The following is a 22953-nucleotide window of genomic DNA, read 5'->3' as shown; positions in this document are numbered from 1 at the left end:
CAGAAACTGTGCAAGGGAGAGTGGAATGATCACTAACCTAGAATTCCTGAATTCCTTTTTTTTTGTTTGTTTAATTCAGTGAGAGGAGGGGAGGCAGAGACAGACTCCCACATGCACCCTGATCCAGATCCACCTGGCAAGCCCACTAGGGGGCAATGCTCTGCCCAGCTGGGGCATTGCTCTGTTGCTCAGCACCTGAGCTTTTCTTAGCACCTGAAGTAGAGGCCATGGAGCCATCCTCAGCACCCAGGTCCAACTCAGCCCAATCCAGTCATGGCCACAGGAGGGAAAGAGAGATGAGAGAGAGTGAGAGAGAGAAAGAGAGAGAGAGAGAGAGAGAGAGAAGAGGGAGGGGGAGAGGTGGAGAAGCAGATGGTCGCTTCTTCTGTGTGACCTGAACAGGAATCAAACCTGGGACTTCTACATGCTGGGGAGATGAGATGCTCTACCACTGAGCCAACTGGCCAGGGCTTAGAATTCTACACATAGTGAAATCATCCTTTTAAAGGGAAGGAGATGCAAAAATTCTGTCAGGGAGACAAACATTGAGGTGCTTCAAGATCAGCAGACCTACAGGGCAAGAGATGCCAAAGGAAGTTCTTCACAAAAGAGAAAAATAATAAAGTTAGAAATGCTTATCTATGTGAAGAATGAAAAAACAGTGGAGAAGGAGCAAACAGAGGTGAAGTAACACAGAAATCTTTATCTTAATCCTTTTTTTAAGTGAGAGAGAGAGAGAGACAGACAGACAGACAGACAGACAGAGACAGGAAGGGAGAGAGATGAAAAGTATCAACTAGTAGTTGCATTACCTTAGTCATTCATCGATTGCTTTCTCATTAAGTGCCTTGACAGGGAAACTCCAGACAAGCCAGTGACCCCTTGCTCAAGCCTGCGACCTTGGGCTCAAGCCAGTAACATTGGGCTTTAAGTCAGCGACCATGAGGTCATGTCTATGATCCCACGCTCAAGCTGGTGACCACCCACACTCAAGCTGGTGATCTTGAGGTTTGAACCTGGGTCCTCAGGGTCCCAGGTTGATGCCTTATCCACTGCACCACCAATCTCAACCTTAATTGGTAACTTTAAAAATAAGCAACAATACATTTGGTGACTGTAGCGAATGGATTAGTGTAATGAATGACATCAGTGTCCCAGGGGCAGGGATGGAAGAATTGGGGAAGCCCTGTGACAAGGTTTCTGCATGGTGGGACATGGTACGGTGCTGTGTGAAGGCAGACTTAGATTAATCTGCGTAACATGTATAGTGCAAACTCTAAGATCACCACTAAATGTTCTTGAAAAGAAGTATAATGGATACCCTGAAAGGAGAGAAAACAGAATCATATAAAATATTCCATTAAAACCAAAGAAGGCAGAAAAAAAAAAAAAGGAAAAACCTAATGCAAGTCTCAAACAGGGCTTCTTACCTGCACCACACATTAAACTTGGGTCCAGGACTATCCCAGCTGCTTAAAAATGGAACTACTCCCTCAACACAGGAAGTATATTCTTGGAATCTATAAGTGCAGACCATGTTAATGCCTCCTTATTTTGCTCAATGACTTCACATTTTTAATGTATTGCTCCATGGAAAAAAACATCGACTTTTTAGTTCTTTCCTGAGGTTCTGTCCAAGACAGTCTCTGCCTTCACCCTTTTTTAAGGAAGTGAAATAAAATTTACTCTATCATCTATATCTATCTATCTATCTATCTATCTATCTATCTATCTATCTATCTATCTACCTATCATTTATCTATCTGTCTCTATCTATCCATCTTTCTATCTATCATTACAATAATTTCTTCCCAACTTCCTATACTTCACACATCTACCCAACTTCCTATCTATCTTCCTACCCACGTTTCTGTGAAATATATGTTAGTATTTGAAGATACAATGATTGGATGAACCTATTTCATTCATATCCTGTTGCCTTGGGCACCGGGTAACCCAGTGGTCAGCAGGAATAGACAGCAGTGGGGGGCTGAATTTGAACCTGAGAATGTCTCTATGCTGTCAGACTATGAGAGAAGAATGGGAAGAACACATTTAAATGTCAGGTTATTTTGAGATTTCTCAAGCTTTAACTAATCTTGTCTACAGGTTCCACATGTGGAGTTCTTGATGAGTTTCCGAACAGAAGAAGTAGTCTCTCTGCCAGATGAATTTTGCCCCAAATCTTTAAGCAATGCTTAAAATAGCATCTCCCCCCAACCCCCACTGCTGCCCACAAAATGCTTCTCCAGCATTCCACCAATGGAGGAGTGTCACTCATAAAGTGGCTCAGTAAGATGATCCCTAAGTATTCCCAACCCTAGAGAGGGTTTCTGAAAGAGCACCTGATGGAGGGCAAGTCGTCGAGGTTAATAGTTCACATCCCAGGTCACAGTGAACAACAAGACAGGAAACACAGGAATGGCTCTAATTCCAGCCCTCCTCTCCCTGTTGTGACCTCAGAGAAAAACTTAGGAGACTTTCTGGTTTTTGCTTCAATCGTGTGTTTGTTACGTGCCTTCCACGTATTCAGCATAGTGGCCCTGGGCGAAAGGCGATCACTGCAGCATGGAAGGAGCTCAGGCTTTGGGACACGATAACGCTGTCATTTATTTAGTGCATTTCTCCCTCGATATTAACCAATCTTCTCACCTACTTCTAGTGCGTCTACTATTTCTGTCTTTTAGGAAAGGCAGGGTGGGTGTTGGGGAGGGAATAACAGAATTATTCTGATGAAGAGTAAGATTTTGGAATTAAAATAGTCCAGAGAAATAGAAGTCTCCCTTGGGACTCCCACTGAAAAAAACCTGCATGTTGTTGAGGAGAAACAGGCAAACATTGTTTGGAGAAAAATAAGGTTTCAAAATAAGGTTTATTTTTCAAAATATTTGGCATTTTCACAATAATATAAAAAAATCCATGAAATGGGTGATTTGAAAAGTCAAAACTTAAATATGTTAAGTGAAAACCAGACTATCTAAAAGCTTATAAGGAGATATCAATATCTGAATTCTATTCACTAACTCGTCTGTCTGCTGAAAAAAAGATGCTTACTAAAGGATGAAATGGAGAAGGTAGATAGATGACTATGAAATATATAGGTCCATGGACAACTAATGCACTTAGCAAATATTTATTGAGGACCTATTATTTTCTAGGCGCTATTTAGAGAAACACAGAAGAGAATGCCCTGTTAAAATGCAAAACTGCTGGGATTAAGTCATATCACTGGGTCCAGGGAAAAATAGCAACACATCACATCCTTTATTCAATTTTTCTGGAAAATAATCGGCCCATACATTGCAAGACTTATAGAGATGTTTCTACCTTTTGACCTAGTTATTTCACTTTGGGGAATAAGCCTCAAAGAAATAAAGGAAAAAGGGAAGTAATTGTACAAAGACATGTGCCATGGTGCTTCTCTCTGTGGTGAGCACCGACAGAGGGCGCAGGGCAAGGGTTCCTGTTCATGACAAAGCGAGTGTGCATTGGTGTGTCTGCACAGCTGGGTGGAGGGTAATGATGCTTATCGGGTTCATCAGTAACTTTATATCAGGCACTAAATGGGCTGGGCACTGCCCCCAGGCCAGGGATCTTGTGAGGAACAAACCAAAGACATCTGCCAGGGCCCCTAGGAGCCTGGATCTGGGTGCAGAACAGAAAAGCGTAGCCTCTCTGGGCACATGCAGTCCTGTGGGTGCAAAGTAGGGAGCAGCTGTGCATGGGGGTGGGCATGGCGCAGGGCTCAGAGCCTAACCCCTACCTCCTCATTTTAGGTACAGCTCAGTGGGCACAGCTGTGCAATTTGGTGAGGGAGACAGACACTGAAGAAGTAAATGCTCTTAGGAGTGTACAATGACCTAGACCTGGTCTCTGAAAGAAAGGGACACAGTCCAAGCAGAGCCTGTAGCAGGAGAGCTGGGAGGTCCCGCAGGGCAGGGTCCAGTGGTCTTGAAATTGTGTAGATGAGGTGAAGGGCAGAGGCAGCAGCCCAGGCGTGTGGCCCTGAGGGAACCGCGGTCTGGATAACGGAGAGTGAGGGTGTGGGTGAAGCGGGAGGCAGGCCAGGGCTCCACGCGGAGGATCTGGGAGGTCGGGGTGAGAACTCCGATCTTGTTGCTAAGAACAATGCAGCAGCGCTGCATGGTTTTATGTGGGAAGGCGCTGACGTGATCATGCCTGTGTTTCCAGAAGATCACTCTGGTGGCAGGTAGACTGGGTTGCAGAGGACGTGGTTGTTGGAGTGGATGCTGGCGTTGTCCATGGAGAGAGAACAAGGTAAGAGGCATTGGTGGCAGACAGTGGGCAGGTGACATTGACAGGCCTTGGAGGTGACCGGCCATGTAGGGCAAGGAGAAGGAGGTGGCTGACCTGTGTACTTTTTTTTGTGTGTGTGTATTTTTCTGAAGTTGGAAATGGGGAGGCAGTCAGATAGACTCCCACATGCACCTGACCGGGATCTACCCGGCATGCCCACCAGGGGGCGATGCTCTGCCCATCTGGGGCGTTGCTCTGCCGCAATCAGAGCCATTCTAGTGCCTGAGGCAGAGGCCATGGAGCCATCCTCAGCGCCCGGGCCAACTTTGCTCCAATGGAGCCTTGGCTGCGGGAGGGGAAGAGAGAGACAGAGAGGAAGGAGAGGGGGAGGGGTAGAGAAGCAGATGGGCGCTTCTCCTGTGTGCCCTGGCCGGGAATCGAACCCGGGACTCCCATACGCCAGGCCAATGCTCTACCACTGAGCCAACCGGCCAAGGCCACTTTTTTTTTTTAAATTTCAGAAGTTCACAGTTTAAAGAGTTTGGTTTTATATTAGTTTCCTAGGCCTGCTTGAACAAACCACCTCAAAACCAGTGACTTAAAACAGACATTTCTTCTCTCTCAGCCCCAGAAGTCCACAGCAAGTTGTCCACAGGACTGCGCCCCTTGATGGCTTTGGGCTTGAGCGCTGTTTCTCACCTCTTGCAGCCTCCGTGGCTCCAGGGTTCCTGCTTTGTGGCAGCGTCACCCCCTCTCTGCCATCTGCATGTGTCCCCAGCTTCTCCTGTTCTGCCCGTGTGAGGACACTTGTTATTGGGTTCAGGGACCTCCAGATGACCCAGCATGTCCTCATCTCAAGACCCTTAACTTAATTACATCTGTGAGACCCTTTTCCCCCCAAATAAGGTCACAGTCATGGGTTCCAGGGGTCAGGGCATGGGCACATCCATTGTGCCCATGGCAAGCGTCACGGGGACAGTCTATTACAGGCCCAAAGAGGGGCAGTCAGGACTGGCTGTGTGCGTGCACACATCCTGTCTGACGTGCCATCTGGGAGGTACTGAAAGGTCTGCTTTCGGTTCCCAAACATCCTGAAGGGATTACCAAACCCAAGCGACCTGCAGCTCCTCCCTCGTGTCACGTGTGAGCTCCATTGGTGGCCATGATCTGCACATGTTGTTGCTGTGTCAGAGCTCACGTCCCTGTCAGTGTTGACACAGCACATGGGACACTCCGGACATTCAGTCACTTGCCGCTGAAACCTTCTGTTTCCCGTCTTCCTGGTCTGTGAGGTCCTTGAGAAAAGTCACTGTTTCCTGTTCACCGTGCCACGTGTGGCCTCTTCTGTGAGGTGCTTCACAGATACACTTTTCTATTGTTTTAATCAAATCACAATGAACTAATTAATTAACTGAAAGTTGCCAAATAGCTTCTGCAAATCGCCTTTGAAGGGAGTCACCTAAAACCAGCACTTACTGCACAGTCTATGTAGCTGCTGGTGACACAGAGGTGGGATGGTCTCATCATTTAAGAGCTCAGGCTGTTGGGAGTCTCCCCCTGAATAAAAGAATCACGGATCAGCAGTCACTACTGTGTTAAAGTCATGAATGAGATACTCGGGGAACACAGAAAAAGAGTAAGTTAGCTGTTTTGGGCGTGGTCAGGGACAGCTTCAGACAGCCGACTTCCGAGTTGAGTCTTGAAGGGTGAGCAGATGTTTTCTGGGGAGGTCATTCCAAAGAGAGAGGGAACCAGTAGGACATCCTATTGAAATCACAGCGGCAAAACCAAGTGTCAAAATTCCAATGTATTTGAAGGAAGGTGAGATTTCCACAGAGAGAGAAGGAGGCTGGGAAGTGGGTAAGCATGCGGGTGAGACTGGGTGCGAGACGTGTATCAGGGATGCGTGGAAGCAGAGCCGCCGCGAAGCCTCCCCTCGATGGGCCTGGGCCCCACTGAAGAAGGGGAACTGTGCTCTCCAGGTGCCGATCAGAAACGTGGTCTGGGGCTTCTCTGTGATGTGCTGTGACTCTACTTTAGTCAGGGCTCTGCTCTTTAGGGTTAATATACAATGTCTGAGGAAGCACTCAGTTTTTTTCTAAAAAAAAAAAGAACCCTCTTTAAAAAGCTACATGCTAGTGATGGGTTTAGCTTGTCTTGACAAAGGTCACAGAATCTCTGAGCAGGAACCACGATGACTAAATCTCCCAGCATCTGGTGCTCTTGCTAGCTAAACAACTGGCTTCTGGGCCACATCGTGGCTGAGGGCTGGGACGCCTGTGGCGTCTGGGAGGAAGCAGAGGCAGCCCACGTCTCCTCAGCCACTGCCAGAGCAGAATCAAGGCTAACAGCTCTCTTTTGCTTGATTTGACCAGACTACTCAGCAAGCTTAGGTAGAGTGTGTTTGGTCTACTGGTGCCAGTTTGGCCTCAGAAACCAGATGGGAAGAGAGCTATTTGAGAAGCTCCTGTCGAGAAGTTAAGAATTCCTTCAACGGCAACTCAGCAGCCCCTGGACTCCACTCCTGGAGTATTTCCTCCTGCAATGACAACCACGCCGACGATGAAGTCTCCTGTGTCTATCAAGCTTTGTTTGTCAGGCACACTCAGCCCTTGGGAGAGGGCAACTAGTTAATTTCTATGAAGTTTCCGATTAGACAGTTGCATGCTTTGTGACCTTGAACATGACAGTGGTCATTAAGTCACTGAAGCATTAAATCACCTTTGCAAGGACGCCCTGTAAGGAAGTAAGAGAAATAGGCAAAGGACTCCAGTCTTGGACCTTCTAAGAAGTGTCTCTTACCACCAGCCCAGAGAAGAACTCTCCCGGGAATGTCCTCCAGTTTTGAGAAAGATGGAAAAATAAAAAAGAGATAAGCCATATCAGCAACAGAGAAATAGCATGCTTTGACAGTCTAAGAAAACCCTAGTTATGTGAATGTGAAATCATCTGAAATTCTCCAAATGCCTGGAAGCTGATGACAATGTCTGAGCAGCCATGGAATCAGGTGGACGGAGACCTCTCTTCTGTGGTAGAGTGGAAAGATCTGCGGACCCTGATCCACGAAACCCTGTCTGGTTTGCTGTGTCAGCACAGATCACAATGTTTGGAGTCATGATTTCCTTGCATGTGACATGAACATGCACAGGGCACTGTCTTCACTCTAGGCCCACTGTCATTCACGACTTTGACACCCTTCACCCGAATCCTTGCAACTGCCTTCCACCTGCCTCCTCTGTTCTTGCTCCTCTACTGTCTCTTCTCCATGGGGCTGGTGAGGGGTCTTGTTTTTGTTTTTGTATTTTTCTGAAGTGAGAAGTGGGGAGGCATACAGACAGACTACCACATGTGCCTGACCAGGACCCACCCAGCATACTCACTAGGGGGTGATGCTCTACCCATCTGGGGCATTGCTCCAATGCGATTGGAGCCATTCTAACACCTGAGGTGGAGGCCATGGAACCATCCTCAGCACCGGGACCAAGTTTGCTCCAGTGGAGCCTTGGCTGCAGGAGGGGAAGAGAGAGACAGAGAGGAAGGAGAGGGGGAGGGGTGGAGAAGCAGATGGGCGCTTCTCCTGTGTGCCATGGCCGGAAATTGAACCTGGGACTTCTACACACTGGGTCGACACTCTACCAGTGAGCCAACCGGCCAGGGCCTGGTGAGGGGTCTTTTATAATCACAATTCCAATTGTGTTGTCCTCTTGACTGCAGCCCTGCATGGGCAGTCATGTGTAATTAGAATAGAATACAAACTCGTTCCTGCAGAGGCCCTGGCCCACTTGATGCTTGCTCACCTCCTGGGCCTCATCTCTGTGCAGCCTCCTGTTCACTGGACTCGGCCACACGGAGCTGTATGACGGACAAGCCTGCTCTGCCCCAGGCCTCTGTACTGGGCCTTCTGTCATCGGGAGGCTGCTTCTCTATTCCTGGATGGCTGCTCCACTTTCTCTCTCAAGTCTCAGTTCAAATCTTATCTGTCCAAAGAGATTGTCCCTGAGCACTGTACCTAGTGTGGCATCTGTACTTTCTAATGATTTTTACCACAATGTGAATTTATCTCATCCATTGTTTATTTACTGTCCGTCCCTGCCCCCCATGACTGAACAAACGCTCTGAGAGGGGTGACATCTCATTTACCATCTTACAGTGTATCTCAGAGTGCAGAGCAGCACTTGACACCCTAGCCTGTCCCAGGTCCTCAGTGCATATATGGGATGAGCAATGAGCAAGCTTATATACAATAATGCATATAGAAGTGTGCAGCTAAGAGAAAGCCTAACTTTGCTGTCTCTTTTCTTACTGTTGGGGACTTACTTGTCTGATAAACTTCTCCTGGTCAATAATAAATAGTAACAATAGTTAATATTTACTGAGCTCTTCATAGATGCCAGACACCATTCTAAGATGAACTTATCTGTCAACCCTCTTAAGACAGGGGTAGTCAATCTTTTTATACCTACCGCCCACTTTTGTATCTCTGTTAGTAGTAAAATTTTCTAACCGCCCACTGGTTCCATAGGAATGGTGATTTATAAAGTAGGGAAGTAAGTTTACTTTATAAAATTTATAAAGCAGCCTGACCTGTGGTGGCGCAGTGGATAAAGCGTCGACCTGGAAATGCTGAGGTCACCAGTTTGAAACCCTGGGCTTGCCTGGTTAAGGCACATGTGGGAGTTGATGCTTCCAGCTCCTCCCCCCTTCTCTCTCTCTCCCTCTCTGTCTCTCTCTCCCCCTCTCTCTCCTCTCTAAATATGAATAAAAAAAAATTTAAAAACATGTTTTTTAAAAAAAATTATAAAGCAGAGTTACAGCAAGTTAAAGCATATAATAATAATTATTTATCAAGTACTTTATGTCGGATTTTCGCTAAGTTTGGGAGAATAAATCCTTATAAAACAACTTACTATAGTTAAATCTATCTTTTAATTTATACTTTGGTTGCTCCACTACCGCCCACCATGAAAGCTGGAACGCCCACTAGTGGGCAGTAGGGACCAGGTTGACTACCACTGCTCTTAGATATGTACTATAATTATTATAGTCATTAAATGAGGAAACTGAGGCACAGAGAGGTAAAGTCACAGAGGGAGGAAGCCAGTTAGTGAAGGACTACAATTTGGACTCAGATAGTCCAGTCCCGCCGCAGTGGTCATTATCACTCGTCTACTCAGCATTGCTGTCTCCGCCTGGCTGCAGTCTTCCAGCAATCTGAAAAGAACAAGCTCTCTCCACGGCCTGTCACTATCCTTCCATCCTTTCATTCAGCACACATTCAGCATCTGCCTTATGAGCACAACCTGAGTCCCGGGACTAAAGAGCTCACTGTGCCAGGTCTGTGGGGGAAGGGAAAGGGTAAACAGAAACGTGAAAATTCCTGCTTTATCAATGGTCTCAGCACAGTCAAGCCTTTAATAAATTGGAGTAGGAACTTTACTAATTTTATGACCTAAGATTTTTCTTTTATAACAAATCACAGGCTTCGAGATTTATGAGGTGTCTGTCAGATACCTGATTTCTCCAAACACCGTCCCTGCTTTCAGAGTGACCAGAACTTGAGTACTGTCGGAGCCTCCGAGAACTTGGACTTCTCCGTGCTTGATGATAAACATTTCCTTGCCAATTTCTCCCTATGTGCCAAATACAAAAAGGAACTTTGTTCTTGACAATTACTCCCCAAATGAAGATGCAGAAAGTCTTCTAGAGGAATAGACATAAAAGAAGGAAGAAGGAGCATCAATGGAAAAGCCATCAGCTTCAAGATCTGAGGCAGCTGGTGACAATGGATGAACACATCACGTGAAAGGACATTATCAGGACCCCATGAATGCCATCATGGGACACAGGGTATCATGCCATCAGCACACGGCTGCAGGAATGATTGTAAGAATTTATGGCCCCTCCAGCTTTGGTGACCACTGCTTTGCTGTGAAGAAGACACCTGGTCTACCCAAAGAATGTGGGCTACAAGTGTGAAACAGTCAACGTGACTCTTCTGCTTGTAGCATCAAGGTCTGAGTTTAGAAATTGGGTATGAGTGCTACCTAAGCTGTTACTCTTGCTTCATATTGAGAGAAAAGTGCTAATGCAGCAGGTTGTTCTACTCAGTTTCTGCTTATCCTGGGAACTCCCTGGAGCCAGGGCCACGGCTCTTGTCCAAGTCCTGCCATGCTCTCATGGTCACTGGTGAATGGTATTGTTCTGTCTGCCTGAGGCACAGTGGCAGGGCACAGTCAGCTGTCAGCATTGTTTAATGTGAAAAAAGATTTGTGATATGTAGTTGGTACCCAGTGTGGAGTCTAAACCATGGCTGGTCAGGTAGCTAGCTATGTGACCAGCCCCGTTTAAGAACTATAAAATGGCAACAAATACACATCTATTAATAATTGAACCTAAAAAACAAAATAAACAAGCAGAACTGAAACAGATTCCCAGATAAAGAGAAGATTATGATGGTAGCCAGATAGGAGGGGAGTTGGGTAGATGAGTGAAAGAGGTGAAGGGATTCAGAAGGACAGATTGGCGGTTACAGAACGGTCACGGGATATAAAGCACAGCACAGGGGACATAATCAATGATATTGTAATAACCATGTATGGGGCCAGGTGGGTACTGGACTTATTGAGGTGATGACTTTGTCAGGTATATAAATGTTGAATCACTATGTTGTACCCCTGAAACTAATATAATATTGTATGTCAGCTGTAATTGAAAAATTAAAAAAAAAGATTAAAAAACAACAACAACAATGGATCCCAAGTCTCAGGTGGGCTTCCCTGAGTGAAGGTATTTTGATCTTGTCTCTACAGCCCACAGCTGGAAGGAAAATGCACCCAGGTGACTCTCTCAGAGGGAGGCCTGTTCCCGATTTCTCCAGCCTTTGCCAGTAGACATCTTTCTCCTGCTGCTCCTGCACCATGTGCTTTGCTGTAATTTCTCTAGCCATGAATAGGACTTTGTTGACTCATACAAATCACCCAACCTGTGGGTGGTGGTGAGACCCTTGGAACATATCTTCTCACAACAAGATGCAAAAAGAATAAATGTGTCTTACAAGAGAAGTGAATGACATCCAGGCCATGAAAGGCTGTTAAACTCTGAATGAACCAGTATGCATTTAGATCATAGTACTTACACCTTTTCAAAAGGGTAGAACACACTAAAATTAACTCAGGTTTAAACAGTGTTGATGAGAGGTTCTAAGCTGTGATGGCTGAGGCAATGTCTACTGTATCTTGGTGTGAGCAAGGGCTTGTGACATAGGCACTCGTTTATGAACAAGGGAAATGTAATTTAACCAACCCTTGGGAAATTTTGAAGTCTTTTTACATTAAGGGTTATTGTCGTGAACATTAATCATTGTTGCATTATAACCATTGGTTGAATTTAAAATTTTCACTCTACCTTTTCAGTAACCTCTGTAAAGCTGAAATTCTCAGGTTATTGCCCCATTACCTTTATGAGGATGGTAGAGTAAGTACTATTGTTTCCATTACACAGAAAGAATAACGAAGGCGCAGATTGACTTAGCTGACTAGCCAAAGCCCTATAGCAGTCGTTAGAAATAAAAGAAGCCTGCAGAAGGGCATCTCTTAATTGAGCAATGAGGGAACCATGATCAAGTGTTGCTTTGTGCAGAATGTTAAGCACATATTTATTCTGTTTTATATATCAATATATATATATGATCTGATATATATATCTGGCATATATCAATATGAATTTCCAGTACAGATAGGTCTTATATTATTTCCATGATATTGATGCTAGCAACAATATCTTGCATTTGCATACTACTTTTGAAAATTGTATAAATATCTATCTGGTCATTACATTCCTCCATTTTAATACCTATATTTGCTCTATCAAGCACATTCTACTTGACAATTACAGAGCATTTTCATAGATACTAACTCATTTAATTCTTGCAGAAATCCCTTTGAGGCCAAACAGGAGAGAGATTGTTATTGTTTTTTAAAAATGGGTGGTAGGGGTTTGAACAGTGGTGTGCTGAGCGAACTCACAGGCTGGCAGATGACAGTTGTAGAAGTAGCGGTCCCGTGTCTCCTGACTCTATATAATCTGTACAGATAGACCATATTCCGAAATAATTCCAATACCCAGGCTGATCTTTTAGAAACCAATACAGTAGCTGTGAATTATTTTTAGAATATGGGGAAGTATCTGAAAATTAGTTTTCCAAGAGATACTCCAGGAAGTAATGATTAGAATAGAGTCTTATTCCTTATTCTCTGCATGAGGTAATTCTCAGGGAACTGGAATGATTTTTCAAGTACAGTTATTACAACTGACTGGAGGTAGAAGCACATAATGGGTACTTAAATATATTTCATCACTTTTAATTGTTTTTTAATGATCATTGCAATAATTTTCCAAGGAGATCTGGCATAATCAACGAACCAAAATTTCCACTATTTCTCGTATGCGTTTAGGCTAATTTAAGCCTTTCCTGTGAGTTTAATTAGCATTCAGGTGAAGCAGACACTCCTCAGAGCACAGGGTCTGACAGCATGTGAAAATAAGACCTAAGCAGCTTTGGAGGTGGGTCTGTGGGCTAACCTGGAGGAGGCACAGGGGGCCGGGAGCTTCACTCAGGGTGCGCCCACCCTTAGGGAGGGAGCATGTCACATTTTTAGGGTTCCTGGGTAGGATCCCCTCCCAGAGCCGGTGGGGGCACTGAGACACTCAAAATGATTCTTGCAGACTGTTTCTGGGAAAAGTCCCGAATACGCTTCAAAGCAGACCAAGCTACCCACTCAGCAAGCACAGGCGCCGTCCCCAGGGTGAGGCATGTCAGCAAACTCGGTCCAGGTCCTGCCATTTTTTTAGTTATTTACTTAGGCAACCTCCAAAGAACATGAGATTGCTTTCCTTCCCTTTGGCAATGATGAGAGGTTTGTGGCAATGATAAGCAAAAATTGGCAGCCTAAAACCCGGTCAAGGAACAAGCATCCATCTCTCTCTACATCACCAATGGCTGGGATCCCTTCTCCAAAGCCAAAGAGAAAGGTGGTTTGTTCTCATCTCTCCCTGCTCATTGCTTTTCTTTCCCCATCTGTGCTCGTTGACTCGCTTAGTCACTGAGTGATGCCTGTGATCTGAGGAAGACTTTAGCTAGGAGAAGTCTGCATCCCTCTGCAGCTTGCACTTTGTTAAGCAAACTGGCATTGCTTAGGGGCCAGGTGTGGAAGTTTCTGTCTTATCCCAGTTGTTAGTCCCTGCAGCCAGAGGACAAACGGAAGGGCGGCAAGACCGTTTGTTGGTGCACCAAGGCTCAACCATTCTTGAGGCAGCACAGCCTGAAGGGGCCCTTAAATGAATCTGGGGTTTCTATTTACCATTTTAACGCACGTAATTTTATATCACCAAGCTGCTGACTTGTCACTGGGGCTGCTGTGTCAGGGACAGTGTGCTCTTGGTTTCCATCCCGTCCCAGCCTCTCCCGTTTTCCTCTCTCTCTTACCTCTGACAGCCCCTTCACAGCTGCCCTCTCCGGGTCTGCTTCTTTGACCTCCTCCACACACACTGGATTCTTCAGCTGTGCCCTTGGTCCTCTTCTCTGATCACCACTTGAGCCAGCTTCCATGATATGTGGTTCCCAGAGACTTACCTCCTGTTCCCTCTCCTCTCCTGGACGGACTGTCTCCCACGTCTCCACCTGGATGCCCTAAAGCCCCGACATTGCTTGGGTTTGCCTTTCACCATTGTCCCTGCTGGTCACCTGACTGTGACCAGCTCTGTCTGGCCTCATTTTCAAATCTTTGTGTCCAATGAGCTCCTCTCCACTTTCTGACCAAGAACCATTTCTCACTAGGTTTTGCGAAGGTTGCACTGACCGCCGGCCAGTCTCCCCCTTCTCCTCCTTCTCCTTAGCCGTGAGCACGCCCCTGGCCGCTTCCCTCCCCTTTGTAGAGTTAGCACATGCTGGAGTTCTAAGTTTGTTTCACCTCATTCGTTTGTGGTTTGGCTCTTCCATCAGGCACTGATTCTCGGCTCCGGCCCTATTTTAGCATCATCTGGGAGCTTTTAAAAACATTGGAATGTGGGCTCCACCAGATCAACTGAGCTGCTGGGGATGAAGCCCAGACTTCTAAATTCAGGTGATTCTGATGTCACCAGATGGGACCCTAGTGAACAAGAGAAATCTCTCTCTCTCTCTTTTTTTTTTTTTTTGCTCACGGCTGATTATACCCAGTACCTAGCACAGTGCCTGGCCCATAGGATTCAAAATATTTACTGAGCTTTATTGAGTAAACAACCCTAACGTCTTCTAATCTGTGATTTGCTGTCATTGGCACACCCCAGGCAGACCCAGCCCCTTTCCGTTGCCTGGCGCATGCTAGTCCTTCCTTTCTCTGCAATGCCGTTTGCTCTTAGCTCATGCCAACTCCTTCTTCAAGACTCTGCTCGAACATCAAGTCTCGTAGGAACCCTTGTTTGTGCCTGGGGAGACAAGTTTCCTTCGATGGGTCCTGCGGCAGCTACGCTAGCTAGGTCTCCCCTAGCACCAGCACAGAATTTCAGATGGTGTGTTTCTCGGCACACTTGCTATGAACACCCAGGGTTTGGAGTGTCTCTCATTTCTTTGAACTGCTCATCTTCCTCAGCTTTCCATTATGGTTCTTGACTTGACTACTGATTTAGGTTCTCGGGACATAAAGCCCAAGGACATCATTCCTTCTCTCCTCCCTTCCTCATGTAAGTAATCAGAGATGTGGGAAAATGTCCCTCTTAGAGTTGTTTATCTTGACGAACATCTGAAAATTGATTATGCTCTTCATAAACTCAACTATGAGGTAGCTTTAAAAATGAGGCTGTGGAAGATTGCTTAACATGAGGCAAAATGTTCACAGATCAAGTTTCAAAACATAAGTGTACCAGGATGCCAATTGTATAAAACCATCCGTCTGGTTGTATAAGAAGATAGGTCAAAATCTATAAAAAATTCATAGCGGTTGTTTCTGGGTGGTGGGATGTTTTTGTCTTTGTGCCTTTATATGTTTTCCTTTTTAAAAATGATATGTGTATTACTTTTGTAATCATAAAAAGCACAGTAAAAATTTTTAAATGTGGCATTAATTATCCACTCTCCGGGTGAACTAAACGGAGGTAACCGATAGTCTCTGGGAGACAGAAACAGGGCGGGCCCACCTTTTAGTTCTGTAACTTTTCCTCCCACTTTAAATATTTGGAATTAATGGGGTGTGATACTTGATGATTTACATCGACAGAAAGCAACTTTTCAGACAACCCACGTATGTCCTCTAAGTAACGAAGCCCACATTGTCTCGTTGCGTCTTGCCGTCTGAGAGCACAGCGCTGTTTTTACAGACCTGTGCTTCATAACGGTTGCTGTGCTGGGAAATCCATCCTGGACCAGCCCTGTCTGAACGGCGTTCTTGATATAGATCTGAATGCCTCACATGTACTTGTTTACTTGCTGTTCAACTGAAAAACAGCGCACTCACCTTTTTGCAGACAAAGTCACCAGGCAAATAGATAGTGGATTTCAACCTTAGCAGTATGTCATAGAGCATCTGCGTGTCACAACCCTAAAGAGAGAAAACATAATTCTCGTAGACACAGCTAAAAGGCCAATATTCTGGGTGATTTTAAAATGCAGCAGGAATAAAGAGTAACAGATGACATTGTCCTTGTTAATGCTAAAACACACTGCTCACAAAAATTAGGGGATCAGGGAATGCGTAGATAATCCAGTACTTTCAGCCTTTTGTATAGTTTTTTTTTTACCGATGAAAGTTAGTTTTGCATCTCATTTGCATAATCAAACAACTTTCTTTGAATTGTCCATTGCTTTTCTGATGTTCTTGTTTAATAAAAAAAAATCAGGCCCTGGCCAGTTGGCTCAGTGGTAGAGCGTCGGCCTGGCGTGCAGAAGTTCTGGGTTCGTTTCCCGGCCAGGGCACACAGGAGAAGCGCCCATCTGCTTCTCCACCCCTCCCCCTCTCCTTCCTCTCTGTCTCTCTCTTCCCCTCCCACAGCCGAGGCTCCATTGGAGCAAAGATGGCCTGGGCGCTGGGGATGGCTCCTTGGCCTCTGCCCCAGGCGCTAGAGTGGCTCTGGTTGCAACAGAGTGATGCCCCAGAGGGGCAGAGCGTCGCCCCTGGTGGGCGTGCCGGGTGGATCCCGGTTGGGCGCATGCGGGAGTCTGTCTGACTGTCTCTCCCCGTTTCCAGCTTCAGAAAAATACAAAAAAAAAAATATATCAAATGCTTCTTTTCTTTTCTCGCTTCATATTCATTTTGAAATATCCCCTAATTTTTGTGAGCAGTATTTTAGTTGCCAATAGATAAGGACTTGTGTTGACCCAAAATTTAGAGGGGACCCCCCCCACCACACCTATAGTATAGGGAGAGTTTGGATCCAGTCAGCTGGACTTGGGTTTCAATCCGTCTACAGCAGTGGTAGTCAACCTGGTCCCTACTGCCCACTAGTGGGCATTCCAGCTTTCATGGTGGGCGGTAGAGGAGCAACCAAAGTATAAATAAAAAGATAGATTTAACTATATTAAGTTGTTTTATAAAGATTTATTCTGCCAAACTCAGTGAAAATCCAACATAAAGTTCTTGGTAAGTAATTATTATTATATGCTTTAACTTGCTGTAACTCTGCTTTATAAATTTTATAAAGTAAAATTACTACCCTACTTCATAAATCACCATTCCTGTGGAACCAGTGGGCGGTTAGAAAATTTTACTACTAACAGAGATACAAAAGTGGGCGGTAGGTATAAGAAGGTTGACTATCCCTGGTCTACAGTGTGTCATACTGTGTGGCCTTTCATGCCCTCAGTTCCCTAAGCAGTTAAGTGAGGGTAAAAACAATACTTACCTCATAATGGTAAAGTTATTCTCATGCAAAACTTAATGCTTAATTAATGATAGCTATTAATGATTGTGATAATATGGTAGTTATTAGTTTATTAAGACTTACATATATCAAAATCTTGGCTGAATGCCTTTTTCTTGTAACATGTTTTATACTACTGTTAGATATTATCTAACTTCGTAAGCTTAATGTCTCTTTCCTAATGCGGCTATCATCTGTTTAAAGGTGGGATAATAGATATAAAAACAACTCTCTGTTGAGTGATGATGACAGTTCATATCCACTTTAATAGTCTAAGAAACATATCTGATTTGTTAGGATATATGTTTGTATTTGTATTCTGTCCAAATAATGATAATTTATCTATATAACAAGCTAAGTAGAAGTCTAGAGACACTTCAAAAATCTCTCTTTATCTACTGGATTTGAATCTTTTGCTTTCACCAGATATTTTCATTTTCCTCCCCAAGCTTCCTACACATGGCAGCTTTCTTCCTGTGGCCGGCCCTGCCCGTCCCTCGGGGGATTAGGATTTTACAGAGAGTGGATCATGGTCAGGAGCAGAGGAAGAAGAGGTTTGTGACTGGGCTTTCATTCCCTTCACACTCTCCAGTTTTCTGTAATGATGTCAGCTGTGAAACCCTGACCTAGATCCATATGAAATTTAGACCTCGGGGTGGCTTGATTGATAAGGAAAGTTAGTCATTTACGATGGAAGTATCTTCAAGTAGCCATTTGAGAGAGGCAGTCCGATGATCTTACTGTTAGAATCTTACACATTTACTTGCGAAAGTACAACTTTTGGTGACCCAGGAAAGAAATGAGGCCAGGTCTCCTCTCCCAGGCATACCTCCTTAAACAGTCCCCCAGGGTGTGACGAGGAGCTGCTGTGAGCAAGACTCGATACCTCACTCCCGCAGTGAGGAGAGACAAAAGAGGATAAGTCTAGTTAGGAGGACATTTCATGTAAACAGAGAAGGTGTGACTGACAGTAGAAGTGAATCATGGCATGGGACATCCGGGTAAATACTTGACACTTGAGAGCAGGGGTTTGCTTCTGCCTGAGAGTGGGGGTGGAAGAAATGGGGGCTGTAGGTGCTGCTCATGTGTCACATAGCACATTCCAGTCATTGGAGGATGCGTAGGACAGACAAAGACACTAAAGATTTATAGGTTCAAACCCCCACAGAGTGGCTACAATAAGTAAACCAGATCTCTCCTCTCCTCTTTCTCTAGACAAAGGTAGGGTTGGACTCAACAAAGAGTGTGGCCTGCACCAGCGCAGGGCACCGAATATATTTAGTATGATTCCAACTGTGAAGAAATGACACCAAATCCTATAGGCTGTTCTAGACATTTACATGGATACCAAGTGAAATGATAAAAGTGCGGACCAGAAGGGTACCCTCAAAAATCGCCCTTGTGGCCACACTGGGGAGGAAGGGAGAAGGATGGATCTGGGGAGAAGAACTGAGGAGACAGGAGTTTTTATCAACTTTAACAATAATAAAGTGAAAGGCACATCCCAGGATTGTTTGGAGGTGCAGTCCCCTTTGTGGGGGGTTACAGGGCACCTTTCACTTCTGGCAGAAAGCACAGCAGGGGGACCCCATCAGTGCAAAGTGTTAGACAGAACCGGGGGCACCCCCCCATGCTATCTCAGCAGTACCTACGCGGATAGCTTTCAGCTGATAGCTTGGCTTTCCTCAGAAAAGCATTTGAACAGTTTTAAATATGAATTTTCGTTAACATAATTGCCGTATCCAATCATGCACACAGAGCATAGCAGCTGTGTGTAATAAAAACTGATGATTCAAACTTTATCTATTAAGTGATCTATCCCTTAACGATGGCTGTGTGGACAGATGCCACTGGCCTTCGGGCTGCGGAGGTTTAGGACAAACTTCTCCTCATTGGTTCTCAGGCTTAGTGAAATGAAGTTTGGGTTATAGAGTCATTATATTTTATGATGTGTTTGAAAACAATTATCTTCTTTCCCCCTCTTGGCAAATGATCATTTTCTTGAGATACACATTGCTCTATTGCTGTATGATTAAAAACATCACGTCCTGGGGCTAGCATTCCATCCTCGGAATGCAGCTGCGTTTCCTGGGCCGATGTCGGTGAGGAGGTTTCTGACACAGAGAAAGTCAGTGCCTAGGCATTGTTTCATAAACTCCCCCTTTTCTACTGAGTGGGAGTCACTGTGTAAGAATTAACATCAACATTATATTAACATAAACATTTGCCTTAAAGTTTACTATTTTTTTTATCTTGACCTGTTTCATTCTTCCAAACAACCTGTGAGGCCTGGTGTTAATTAAGATCTTGTTATCGCCCTGGCCGGTTGGCTCAGTGGTAGAGCGTCGGCCTGGTGTGCAGGAGTCCCGGGTTCGATTCCCGGCCAGGGCACCCAGGAGAAGCGCCTATCTGCTTCTCCACCCCTCCCCCTCTCCTTCCTCTCTGTCTCTCTCTTCCCCTCCCACAGCCAAGGCTCCATTGGAGCAAAAGTTGGCCCGGGCACTGAGGATGGCTTTGTGGCCTCTGCCTCAGGTGCTAGAATGGCCCTGGTTGCAACAGAGCAATGCCTCAGATGGGCAGAGCATCGCCCCCTGGTGGGCATGCCAGGTGGATCACGGTTGGGCGCATACGGGAGTCTGTCTGACTGCCTCCCCGTTTCCAACTTCAGAAAAAAAGAAAAAAAAAGATCTTGTTATCACTGCTGCTTTTTTAAAATTTATTTAAATTTATATTTTTTTATTGATTTTAGACAGAGAGGAAGGGAGGTAGAAGGAGAGAGAGAGAGAGAGAGAGAGAGAGGAACATCAATCTGTTCCTGTGTGTGACTGGGGATTGAACCGGTAACTTCTGCACTTCAGAATGAAGCTCTCACCAATTGAGCTATTTGGTCAGGGTCTAACTCTTTCTTTTAGATGTAGGAACTAGAGACAGAAAGCCCTTTGATTGTTTCCCTAAGGTCATGGGTGAAATAGGTGTTGGAGGAAGACTATCACGACTGTGTGTGTGTGTGTGTGTGTGTGTGTTTAAATCTACATTCTGAGCAACTTGAGGGTAGATTTGTGTATTATTCATTTCTGTACCCCCAATCTCACCAGGGCTGGAGGCATGGTGGTCTGATGTAAGAAAGGAAACTGTAGGCCCTGGCTGGTTGGCTCAGTGGTAGAGCGTCGGCCTGGCGTGCAGAAGTCCCGGGTTCGATTCCCAGCCAGGGCACACAGGAGAGGTGCCCATCTCCTTCTCCACCCCTCCCCTTCTCCTTCCTCTCTGTCTCTCTCTTCCCCTCCCGCAGCCGAGCTCCACTGGAGCAAAGATGGCCCGGGCGCTGGGGACGGCTCCATGGCCTCTGCCTCAGGCGCTAGAATGGCTCTGGTTGCAACACAGCAATGCCCCAGATGGGCAGAGCATCGCCCCCTGGTGGGCATGCCAGGTGGATCCCGGTTGGGTGTATGTGGGAGTCTGTCTGACTGCCTCCCTGTTTCCAACTTCAGAAAAATACAAAAAAAAAAAAGAAAAAAGAAAAAAAAGAAAGGAAACTGTTGGACAGCACTCCATTTTCAACACTGGGAAATTCATTGGTGTCCAAAAACTATGTGTTGTGCTGCAGATTTGAATAAGAATTCTGGAGATTTGAGTGGTGTTGGGAGAAATTCTACTTTTATTCAAAACATAACCCAGAGGTTAGATGGTAGCTCCTATGTCCAGGAAGTTTTTTAATGGCAGGCTTGGAGCACAACTGTGAAGGTGGTAAAGTTCACCTGTAGAATCTCTACCTTTCTAGGCTCGTTTCAGTTTCCTTGGAATAGAGCTTAAGACGGTCAGTAATTTATAACTCACTGTGACTTTAAGTCATCGTCCTGTATAAACAAGGGTCTTCAGGGACATGTTTTGCTCCACCTTACACTCCATTCTCCTCAAACAAATGGCAGGTGACACGTTCAGACAGGGAACTCTGCACCCAGCCGCCCGAGCCATTGACTTGTAAGTCAGGCTATGACTGGATGCTGTAGGGAGCAGCAGCCAACAGGGGTCAATCATTTGCAATGTAAATAATGTCACAATTTACTGAATTCTAAGTGATATGGGACCTGACCATACACTCAATGTCTGCACACACTGGTAACAGTCATCTCCATCAAGGTTTCCTTGGGCACTGACAATAATTCCATTTTTAGGAGGTTTAGCATCACATGGTTCAGAGAGGGAAGTCACCAGTTTGCCAGAACCCTGAGAATGAATGTGACCCATCCTCTGATGATCAGCCTGAATTTACCTGTGTAGAAACTCCCCTGTGATGGAATCGTTTTATTCCTCAGGGAAAACATTAAAGGCAACATGACTTTCTATCCACTATGCACGACATGAGCACTGCATGTGACCTCAGTCACTTAATCATCACACACTGACCAAGGATGCGGCCTTATATTTTTTAGAGCTGTCCTGGCCATGGGGGGCACTGCATCATGGGGACTGGGGGTGAGTATCTGAGGTGCCCCTTTAGTGCTCTAGGCAGAGCACCTGCCCAGGAGGTGAAGGTGAGTGTTCACTTGGGTTGTAGCGCATTGTTCAAAATACATACTTTTAAAAAGTCTAGTCACAATGTTTATGACTGATACCATCTGTGTAAAAACTAAAATCAGTAAGGATGAAACTGAGCAAGTGCCCCTGGAACGCTCTGGCATGTGTGATGTGTGAGAGGCAGAAACCGTTCCTTTGCCACAACATGGCTTTCCAGGGTCCATGCCACCAACCATGCACACTGAAGCCCGCTCGGGGTGGGTTCTGAGCTTTCCCCAGAGCAGCGTAGGGCGAGACTCTGGTTCGCTGGCCAGGCTGTGGATGCCCACCGTCCATCCTGTGCTGGCACCTATGGGCCTCTGTTCCCCCATCAGGCCGCGGGCTCTTTCTCAGTTTAAAGGGTGCGGTTTTAATGCCAGCCACGAGGTGGCGCAGTAGAGCTTTCATCACATTGTCTCCACTTCTGGTGATTTCTCTGGTGACTTCCTGGGAGAGGGAGGCAGAATGTGGCTTCCTGAGCTTTAACTTGATAAAACATGTTTAAAAGTCAAAACTAAAATGATAAATCATCAGAAAGGAGGGGAAACTTCCCATAGAAATGCATCACACATTATTAGCTTAATACCTGAGCTTGGGCTGGAATATATAGATTCCATCTGCAAGGAAGAGAATGATTTCTATGAAAAAAAAAATTCTAATTTGACACTTCCTCACCAAGCTCTTTGGAAACTCTGATCACCCCATATGGAAGCAGCAGATCTTACTAATTAGCCACAATTTAGTAAAAAAAGACTCTGTGTCTCTAATTCTACGTTCTTTGATTAAGAGGAAAACAAAATACAAGAAACACGAGCTTGAGGGTCTTTTCTTAGCGGGAAAGGAGTGAAGTGTGTGGATTAAGGATCAGGGTGTGAAATTAATGGACGAGCCAAGTCTCAGCCTGTGAAATCACAGAGGACCGGCTGGAACTCGCAGTGTTCTGTGGCGCAGGAACCTTCCCCGGTCTCAGCATCCCAGCACCTACCCAGGTGGGCTGGTGGGACCCGGGAGGCGGCCTCGCAGAGTGGTGACGTGTGTGGACTGTGCGCATGCCCCGTCTGAGGGCTTGGAGTCCCATGGCCGCAGCCAGCTGAGTGGCTGCACTGTCTGTAAAATGGGATGTGTATGATCTACCTCGTCAGAGGCTGGCTATGAGGATTACTCAGGAGACGGTAACGAGCCAGTTAGTGCAGCATAGTGCACAGTCAGAGCTCAAGAAACAGCTGCTAAGACTGTTTTTCAGAAGATTAC

General features: G+C 45.6%; 1 protein-coding gene across 1 annotated transcript in view; it reads right to left on the bottom strand.

The window, feature by feature from the left end:
* Positions 1–22953, bottom strand: part of CNGB3 (cyclic nucleotide gated channel subunit beta 3) — a 123628-nt gene that overhangs the window by 5488 nt on the left and 95187 nt on the right. The window contains exons 14-15 of the mRNA XM_066372425.1: positions 15747–15830; positions 9769–9887 (exon numbers count right to left, since the gene is read on the bottom strand). Of these exons, the coding sequence (XP_066228522.1) occupies positions 9769–9887; positions 15747–15830 (203 nt within the window). The remainder of the gene's footprint in view (positions 1–9768; positions 9888–15746; positions 15831–22953) is intronic.

This window comes from Saccopteryx leptura, chromosome 3 (assembly GCF_036850995.1).
Source record: "Saccopteryx leptura isolate mSacLep1 chromosome 3, mSacLep1_pri_phased_curated, whole genome shotgun sequence".
NCBI classification, from domain to species: Eukaryota; Metazoa; Chordata; class Mammalia; order Chiroptera; family Emballonuridae; genus Saccopteryx; species Saccopteryx leptura.
The sequence above is the reverse complement of the archived record's forward strand: the minus strand, read 5'-3'. Positions and strand labels throughout refer to the sequence as shown.